The sequence below is a fragment of the Asparagus officinalis genome, chromosome 4 (genome assembly GCF_001876935.1).
Source record: "Asparagus officinalis chromosome 4, Aspof.V1, whole genome shotgun sequence".
Lineage (NCBI taxonomy): Eukaryota > Viridiplantae > Streptophyta > Magnoliopsida > Asparagales > Asparagaceae > Asparagus > Asparagus officinalis.
Window position 1 is genome coordinate 38,141,179 of NC_033797.1, and position 10,215 is coordinate 38,151,393.

The window sequence follows — 10,215 nt, forward strand, 5'->3', positions numbered from 1 at the left end:
CATTTAGTATATTTGGGTTGTGAGGTTGATTCATTGAGTGAGCTTACATTTCTTTCTCATTTGTATTGGAGAACAAATCCTTTATCCACGCTTATTGTTGAAACACGTTGTAATACACAAGAACACTTAAATGAGTGGTTGGGGAGAGAGCGTGGTTAATTCCAAGAGGGGTGGATTGGTAGTAAAACCTAGGAAGATGTTGTAAATCCAAACACTTGAGTAATGTAACACGAGTAGTCCAATACTTAAAGGAGTGTGGCTTGTGTGATTGACAACGTGTGTATTGTAAAAGTTTTCGGTGATCTTTGAAAACTGTATTGTGTAGTTATTTTGTGTTATAGTGGAGATATCCTTGAGGTGAGGAGCGAAGACGTAGGGCGAGGGTTGACCGAACTCCGTGATCATATCGTGTGTTTGCGATTGTCTTTTGCGCGCTATTTCACTTTTCATCTTGTGCTTGTTTATATCGCCTATTATCATATTGTTTATCCTTGCATATAATTTGTTGTACATTATATTGTTAGGATATTACATCATTAGTTTTAATTTGGCTTCGATATCGGATTAGATTAGCAAATTACCCTATTCACCCCCTTCTAGGGTACTTTCAGGAACGAGAGCGGCCGAACCCTAAAAATTTCCGCCCTCAATCGCGCACGAGAAAACAGATATGAGGTACAGATGAAGTTTTATTATTTTTATATTTGGGTTGTCTGATTTCTTGAAAATTTTAGCCCTTTAAGTTAAGAGCTTTGCTACAAAGACCCAAAATATGGGACCAATAAGAGAGACAAGTGAGGTGTCCCCTGTGATTGAACAGGACATGGGGTAGGCCACACCCATGTGATCAGTTGGGAAAACTTCCCAGGACGCGTTTTCTTTCATTATATGGGGACCACATCCCATGTGATGATATCAAAAGTGTGTGAAAGGCTAAGAATCCAGCGGGTAAAAGAGGTCACCCGAACATTGCCTATATATAGCTTTGAATTGTCCTAGGGTTTCTTTGGTGCAAGTGTGCGAAGGCTGAGGGAAAGCACAGCAGCGGCTTGGTGCAGAGGCAGGGTACAAAATAAAGAGTGGCGGCGGATTTGTACAAGTGCAGAGGAAGAAAATCGCTGTTTCTTTTAGGATTTTGTACATCCTTTTGAGAGAGATAATTGTGTGAGGGATTTGAGAGTTTGTTTGAGAGGGTTTAGATTGAGTGATTGTAAACCCTATTTGTATTCTCTCCCTCTATTAGTAGATCTCCCCCCTCCTTGCCCCGTGGACGTAGGCAGTTTGCCGAACCACGTAAAATTGATTTGTTTGAGTTTGTGGCCATTGTAATAGTTTTTTAGGATCCCTCGACGCGCAGTCCTAGAGCTGACGAGAGGAAGAGCAAATATCCCACTTTGATGGGATATTAGGCTTTCAGATTCTTGTTCCCTTTGAGAAACAAGAATTCTTATCGATCTTTCTCTCTTATTGTGCACCAGAAACTCTGCCGAAATTTCCGCTGCGCACAACAAGTGGTATCAGAGCCCAGATTCCAGATCTAGGGTTTGGTTGGAGGAGTAGATCAATTTGGAGGCCCGTTTAGGACTTCGTTGGTGATAAAGGTGGGATCTTTTGGTAAAGACTCTATCTTTCAGTTTTGGATCTATTCTTTGTTCGTTGGTGCGTAAGATGTCGGGGAAAGAAGGTGCTTCGGGAGTCGAGGGTGGTTCTTCTGGCGTGAAGACTATTCAGAGTTTGAATATCCACTCTATGAAGATAGATGTGGAGAAATTTAATGGCACAAACAACTTTGGATTATGGAGATGCGAGGTTTTGGATGCGCTGAACGCGCAGAATTTGGAGGATACATTGGAGTTAGATGGCAAGCCAGATGAGATTGAAGAGAAGGTTTGGAAGAAGATGAATCGAACGGCGTGTGGTGTGATTAGGTCTTGTTTGACTCAAGATCTAAAATATGATGTGATGAATGAGACTTCTGCGAAGAAGATTTGGGAGATTCTCGAAAGCAAGTATTTGACCAAGAGTGTGGAAAATCGCTTGCATTTGAAGAGGAGACTTTATCGTTTCCAGTTGAAGAAGGGAACCTCCATTAGAGATCACATGAACCACTACACAAAGCTTCTTGCGGATTTGGCGAATGTGGATGTCAAGATTGAAGATGAGGACAAGGCGTTGCTGTTGTTGAGTTCCTTGCCCGACGAGGAATATGAGACCTTTGTTCTTACTCTGATTAATGGGAAGGCATCACTTTCGTATAGTGAGGTCACCGCTGCACTTGTGAATTATCAGCTTCGAAAGAAGGATAAGGAGGCTTCGGTTGAGCCGGTAGCGGAGGCGTTGGTCGCAAGAGGGAAGGGTCCAAACCGAAAGAATTGGAAGTCACAGTCTAGAGTAGGAAAAGATCAGTGTGCTTGGTGCAAGGAGACTGGTCATTGGAAGAAAGACTGCCCAAAGCTCGACGAATGGATGAAGAATAAGCAGAAGGGAAAAGGGAAGCAACCATCATCAGAAGCAAACATCGTATCGGATGGTAATAATTCCGACTCTTCTATTTATTCGCTTTCTATCAGTCCTACAGATAGCTATTCGGAGAAATCTGAATGGATGTTGGATAGTAGTGCGACCTATCATGTGTGCCCTAGAAGGGAATGGTTCTCCAGTTTTGAGAAGCTGGTGGATAGTGGTGTGGTGTACATGGCTGATAACCGTGCATGCCAGATCCTTGGGATAGGAAGAATTCGCATAAAGATGTTTGACGGGACTGTTAGAGAGTTAAACGATGTGAGATATGTTCCTTCTTTGAAGAAGAACTTGATCTCGATTGGAGCTTTGGTTGGAGAGGGTCTGAAGGTTCGTGTTGAGGACATGGTTCTTGAGATTGCGAGAGACTCTCGTATTTTGATGAAGGGCGTCAGGAGAAATAACCTGTATTACTTGACCGGAGGTATAGTGGCAGGGGGAGGGGGGGCGGGTATTGATTCCTCGCATAGATTGGAAGAGGGTGCGAAGACCTGCAGTTTGAAGTCCAGTGAACATGTTGATGTGAGCAAGAAGACCGAGGTGAAGTGTGGCACCTCTATTCACCGTGCTAAGGGTCGTTCTGGAGGAGTTCACGTGGATGTTTGGGGGCCTTCCAAGGGGGCATCATTGGGAGGTAATAGGCGTTTGGTTTCCTTTGTTGGTGACTGTTCTAGGCATGCACTACAACAAAACTGTTTTTTTATAGCGTTGAATGATAGCGTTTATATTGTAAGTGCTATAGATTGTATATGCATTATTTTTTGATAGCGTTCGGAAAATTTTAAACGCTATGAGTAATAGTAGGCAATTTTTTTTGTTCCGACGGCTTGAAAACTTAAGCGCGAGACTAAAAATTAAAACAGGCTTCATTCGTCTCCTCCCTCCCCCCAATTTCATTGGTCCCGCCCCGAGAAAAAAAAAACCCTAACCCCAAAAAATTCCGCTGCCCTTAATCTTCTCCCTCAGACGCCCCACTCTCCCTCTCTCGTCTATCTCTCCTCTCAGATCTCTCTATCCGAGATCGACCCGATGGGAAGTACATCGAGAGGAGCTCGATGTACTTCATGGCGACGAGCTCATTTGTCTCCTTGTTCCTCATCACCCTCGCCACCCCGAAGTTCCCCGATCCAATGTCCCGATCTTTACAATTTTCTTGATTTTTTTCAAAATTTTTTGAATTTTCTTGGCGTTTTTTGGAGCAGATCTTAGCAAGAACCCTGTGGATGGATTCTCGGCTGGCTTGGTCGACGATGCCAATATCTTCGAGTGGAGCGTCACGATCATTGGGCCGTCCGATACGCAATAGTGAGTGATTCCTTTCGGATTACGATCTTATCCGTTGAAATTCGATTGGATCTCGTGGTTTTGGCAATCTAGGGTTGTTTGCTGACGATAAAGTTAGGGTTTTGGTTGAGTTGTTTGGATTCAAGCTGTTCCTTATCTGTTTTGATGTGTCTTTCCCTTTGAAAATGCTGATGAAAATGCTGCTGGATATTGAGGATGAGCCAGTGTGGCATTCTGCGGAGGCAGAGGATGAGGATGCAGAGGAGACGAGCAATCACAGTGTCGGACATGAGTGTTTGGATAGAATCTCAGTTGCATCGGAGTTGCTGCCGGCTTATATTGCAGCTCCCGAGTGGCAGAAACATCATGCTGCTTTGATTACACTTGCACAGATTGCAGAAGGTTGTTCAAAGGTAACTGGAAGTTTAAATTGATTATTGATTGAGAACTTGGTGCTTTTTTGCAAACATAGTATATAGTTTATGCTGTGTCTGTTATGTAGGTCATGATTAAGAATTTGGAGCAAGTGGTGCACATGGTCTTGAACTCATTTCAAGATCCACATCCAAGAGACCTGAAAAAGTTCATGATGGTTCTATTTTAGCGCAGCAGCACCACGATACTGTACGCGAATTGATGCACCACCGGCTTGATCATCCGTGCGAATTTGTGATGCTTTGATTTCATCATCTTCTGTTAGCAAACAAAAGTTCTTCATGGCTAATATATACTGACCTAGAATCTGTATTAGTACCCCTATGATTCTTTTTGCATAAGCCACTTCGATGTTTCCAAGGGAGAGACTTATCTTTTTTGATGCATTCTTCAGCTATTCTAGTTCACTTGGTTATTTGTGGAAGTCCTAGTTTTTTGAGAAAAAATAGGAATGTAATTACAATATAAGTCCAGGAATTAAGATTTATATTATGTTATAACAAACTTGAATGTGCATGCATCAGTTGTTCTAGTCCACTCGGCCATTTGTAAAACTTAGTTACTTGAAAAAGATTAGAAATGTAATTATGATGCACATGCACGAGCACCTATGATAGAAGTTCATGAAATAATTAGATTTATATTATGTTATAACAAACTTGAATATAATATAGTTGTGCACACTTAGATACATCTGTGTAATCATTTTATTTTTCATCTATTAAACCATTTTGCAAAATCTTGTATTTTCCTTTGCGAATTTACCAGGTACATTGATAGCAAACCAAATCACTGGCATCCTAATTACAGCGTTGTGGTCAAGGGCATCGAGGAAGTTAACAAGATGAGCTTGACATTATGTGTTAAGCATTTTTGTCTAGACTTGACACTATTATGGAGATTTCAACAGCACTATGAATATAATTGACTTGCTTGATAGGTAACTCTCTGCTTGTTTATCGATCTTTTAGGTTTCATGGCAAATCTGTATCTTGCCAAACATCTTGTTTTTGGTCGGAAATCAAGTGGCAATTTGGCAATTTCTAGAGGCGGATATCGAGTGGATGTGTTATATTTCCTTCATATCAAGTGGACAAGCTTGGACATGTTTTTACTTTTTAGTGTTATCTATGTTGATTTTTGCAATTTGAAATGATGAACATAGGTGCATATCTTCCAGTTGATTCCACATCCACAATATGATCAGGTTCTTCAACCATATTTACATGCCTCATATTTGAACTTAAGGCCTCATGATACAGTATCAGGCACATTTTTATTTATTGGCATGTTAAAATTTTTGCCTTTCGAAATATTTTACTTGCTTGGCCTTGTCAATTCTAATATTTGGTTGCAAAATTACATTTCGAGTTAAGTTCTTCATGGCTAATATATACTGAGCTAGAATCTGTATTACTTGCTCCCCAAGATGGACCGGTTCTTTTCCAGTGTTCAGAAAGGGGAAAGCATCTTCTGGAGTAATGTATGTCCTGAACCAAGCATATGATTACATAAAACATAGCAATTCTGAATTCGCTTGGGAGTTTTCGAGATTACTTCCTTGAGCATATGATTTGAATATAGCATTCTAGATTCTTTTGTGATATGTGTTAATTATGGCTTCATTATTGGTCTTGCAGGCTGCTTCATCAATGGTTAAGGCATGTGTACTCAACATCTAGTTTTGCTTACGTGGGTATATATAAATTATCGTTACTCTTGGTTCAGCTCTTTAGTTTTTAATTGATCCTGTCTTCCTTGATGCGAGAGCTTAAATTTGGTCCTGTGTCGAAAATTGAATGGTTCGAGGTGCTTGTATTTTGCCTCAAGAACTATAGCTATAACACTCACCTGTACAGGGAAGGAGTAAGGTTATCATTTGCTTTCCACCATAAGTGGAGTTGTTGGAAATCTGATCATCGATTTTTTGTATGCCTACGTTTCACTTTTTTGACTTGTACCAAGTAGCTTCTGAATGCATACATCTGTGGAAGAATTAGACTGTAAATGTAGGATATTTAATTTAGCTCTTCTGTAGACTCTTGCAGGTTGCTTATGAATGTTCTTTGGTGAGTACGTCTACAAATGAATGTGTCTGTTGATTTATCTCTCTACCAACTGATTGCCTGTACCTATAGATCCATTTGTTTACGTCGGAGATTGGCACTTACTCTGTTCACTTCTCATACTGTCAAATTTGGAGGATGCTCTGACAGCCATCCTGAAGTCAGCTTAGTTTCTTTATTCTTGCCTCCTATTCTTATATTAAATGAAATGAGACCTGTTTGAAGTTGTATTCATCAACTCACTCTTGTCATCTTGCAGCCCTGAGTATCACTTGTTTATTCTCCTTGGCCTGCTTAAATGTTGTTCCTACAGGCAGAGGCCGGGCGAAAGCATCACCAAAGACTCTAGTCCTTCTGGTCTTGGAGTAATGCCACATCAGGTAAATCATCTGTAAATACGGTGGTCTTCGGTTCTTCCTCGATTTTGAGCATTGCTTCAACTGATTTTTGCGTAAATTAAAATTTGTTATCTTTTCTAGTGACGGGTTGGTTTTGCGTTTTACTATGAGCTTGGAGTAATTTTGGTGTTGTTAATTTCTGTTTTTGCAGCAGTACTAGTACTCAATTTCTGAAGATGATGAGTCTCCCAAGTCATATGTAATGCAGCAAAGTTAGTTTTTGTTGTTTTGTGTACTATGGTTAATTTCTTGTACTCCATGTTGGATTATCCAAAGACTAGTATTTGTTTTTTGGCACATTTGTGTTGACTCTTCTTGTATGCTACAACTTGGTTATGTATCAGTTTGAACGTTTAAATGAAATATTTGCTTTTATGGTTGTCACAATTGGAAGTTATTTCTAGTTCAACCTCAAAGGTTTATAGGCACAACTGAAATGCTATAAGAAGTGAAAAAAACAATTGCTGAAATGCTATTAAAAGAAGAAAGACAGCATTCGCTGAAACGCCATTGTAGTAACTCAAACGCTATCAAATGTAAGACAATAGCAACGTTGAAATGCTATGAATGAAAACTAACTAATAGCGTTTTTTAACCGCTATGAAATATATTTGTCATAGCAATATAGAAACGCTATGGAATACTCTTTTATAGCTACATAAAAACGCTATGGTTGGAAACTAACTAATAGCGTTTTTCAACCGCTATGAAAGATATTTGTCATAGCAATATAGAAACGCTATTGAATACTCTTTTATAGCTACATAAAAACGCTATGGTTGGAAACTTTTTGATAGCGTTTGGGGAAACGCTATGTAAAGCCACAGACCTACTATAGCGGGTTCTGACACAGCGTTGATTAAAACGCTATGAAATAATACCATAGCATTTTTCGACCGCTATGGTAGATTTCAGGTGTTGTAGTGATGTTTGGGTTGCAACCAAATCCCCATTGGAGAAAGTCCTAGTAGTCTCTAACAGATTGAAGAAGTGTGAGATAGACAGAAAGGTGAATGTACTACATTCTGGTTTTGGTAGGAGGTACAAGATGGACCTATTTCTGTATTGGAGCCGAGCTCACGGCATTTTGAGACACTTCGTTGGAAAGGAAATCTTGGGGCAACTAGATAAGGTGACAAATTTGAAGAACCGTACCTTGCTGGAGGAGGATCGGTGTTTGTTGTCAAGCAATGGTCTGCAGAAGAGTTTCTGGACAGAGGCTTCGACATATTTGGGTCATCCTATTAAAGAGTTGTCAACTGCTGTGATTGGAGGTAAAACTCCATTGGAAGATAGGTTTGGTAGTGTCACTTTGGTTGAGGCTTCGATGAGGGAGCTAATTGACTCTCAGCAGGTGGAGAGTTTTGGACAGACCTTAGAGGTATCGCAGCGGGTGGAGAGTGATGCTACTCCACATTGGGTAAAGATTACTCCAGATCATTCTGTATTGGTTGGGATTCCAGCTGAGGTGACACAGCGTGGAAGTCATTTGGATTCGGATGCAGATGATGAGTTGGATTTTGATTCGAGTGCAGCTGATAGATACAGTTTGGATATGACCATTGGTTCACCTCAGGTGGAGGTGTTTGAGGCCATTGGAGGTCCATTGGTTCGCCTCAGGTGGAGGTGTTTGAGGCCATTGGAGGTGCTAGTCGTAGACTTGATCGTGATGTTGGAGAAGGGTTGCGAACTCTTCTAGTGGATTGAGGCCTTTGGAGGCCATTTGGGTGAACTACGTTCGGCTTGATTCCTTGGGCAAGAGGATACGTAGGCAGTCTTTACGATGCAGCCGAGTTTGGATTAGTTGATGGGGGTGAGACCGATTTGGTGAGTTGATACTGACATTTGGAGAGTGTTTGCATTCTCATTTGGGTTCTCGACTTGTTATGGATTGAGTCTGTTGTCGTGAATTGTTTCACGGTGTACTGGACACAACAAGTGAGATATTTGTTTGGTTGGTGTCGGCTCAGTTTTGGGAAAACTTCGCCGAGGTGAAGAATTGTGATTGAACGGGACATGGGGTGGGCCACACCCATGTGATCAGTTGGGAAAACTTCCCAGGACGCGTTTTCTTTCATTATGTGGGGACCACATCCCATGTGATGATATCAAAAGTGTGTGAAAGGCTAAGAATCCAGCGGGTAAAAGAGGTCACCCGAACATTGCCTATATATAGCTTTGAATTGTCCTAGGGTTTCTTTGGTGCAAGTGTGCGAAGGCTGAGGGAAAGCACAGCAGCGGCTTGGTGCAGAGGCAGGGTACAAAATAAAGAGTGGCGGCGGATTTGTACAAGTGCAGAGGAAGAAAATCGCTGTTTCTTTTAGGATTTTGTACATCCTTTTGAGAGAGATAATTGTGTGAGGGATTTGAGAGTTTGTTTGAGAGGGTTTAGATTGAGTGATTGCAAACCCTATCTCTCCCTCTAATAGTAGATCTCCCCCTCCTTGCCCCGTGGACGTAGGCAGTTTGCCGAACCACGTAAAATTGGTTTGTTTGAGTTTGTGGCCATTGTAATAGTTTTTAGGATCCCTCGACGCGCAGTCCTAGAGCTGACGAGAGGAAGAGCTAATATCCCACTTTGATGAGATATTAGGCTTTCAGATTCTTGTTCCCTTTGAGAAACAAGAATTCTTATCGATCTTTCTCTCTTATTGTGCACCAGAAACTCTGCCGAAATTTCCGCTGCGCACAACATCCCCCTCCTATTGGATAATGATGATGATCAACTCGTTATCTAATAGAAGAGAGACACCTCATTTGTCCCCCTATTAGTCCCATATTTTAGGTTCTTAAGGAATTTTTCTTAAATTAAAGGCGGTGAAACTTTGACGTACTCTTGCCGCATGTATAAGCCTAAAGACATTGAGAGAAACAAAAGGCATTAACTTTCAGGTTATTAAATTGCAATTAACCAAATTGTATAATAGCAAGGCGCCAACTGCAAAAAAGGGAAAAGGCAAGAAAATGGTAAGAAAATAATTAAGCTGAAAGTAGGTGGGTCCGAATAGAAATGTGGCTCCTATTAAATTCCGCTGGTCTCAGCCCTCTCTCCGCCTCTCGCTCTCTCGCTCCTTTGTGGAAAGAACCCCCAAAAGGGCAAAAAGATAATAATTTTTTTTTTTTAAAAAAACAAGAAACTAGGGAGAAGAAGATAAAATTGTGGGGAGATTGGAGAGCAATGGCGTTGAGATTGGCTTTCAGAGTCGAGCCCTTCCTTTGCTTCTATCCACCGAAGAGCAGAAGGAATGGCCATGTCTCCAGATCTCCAACGGTTTCTATGGCTTCCACCATTGGATCCTCTTCTTCCACCGCTAAGTAAGATACTTTCTATTTTTTTTTCCTTCGGCTATTTTGTTATTCTTTGGTGAAACCGAAGTGGGGTTTTCGTTCTGTTCGATACCGTGATGTGGGTTCTTGTTTTTCGGCTGTTTTCAGCCCCCAATTTTGATTTTTTTATTATTTTTCTAATTGAAAAAATGTATTTTTTTGGAATCGCTTACATGAACGATTAT

General features: G+C 41.0%; 1 protein-coding gene across 2 annotated transcripts in view; it reads left to right on the forward strand.

Moving 5' to 3' along the window:
- The window catches only part of LOC109837217 (stearoyl-[acyl-carrier-protein] 9-desaturase, chloroplastic-like), a 6,108-nt gene continuing 5,643 nt past the window's right edge, over positions 9,751-10,215 (forward strand). The window contains exon 1 of one of the 2 annotated variants that reach the window (XM_020405365.1): positions 9,751-10,018. In XM_020405365.1, the coding sequence (XP_020260954.1) occupies positions 9,882-10,018 (137 nt within the window). In that variant the 5' untranslated portion in view covers positions 9,751-9,881. The remainder of the gene's footprint in view (positions 10,019-10,215) is intronic. The other variant, XM_020405364.1, reaches the window with a different exon arrangement.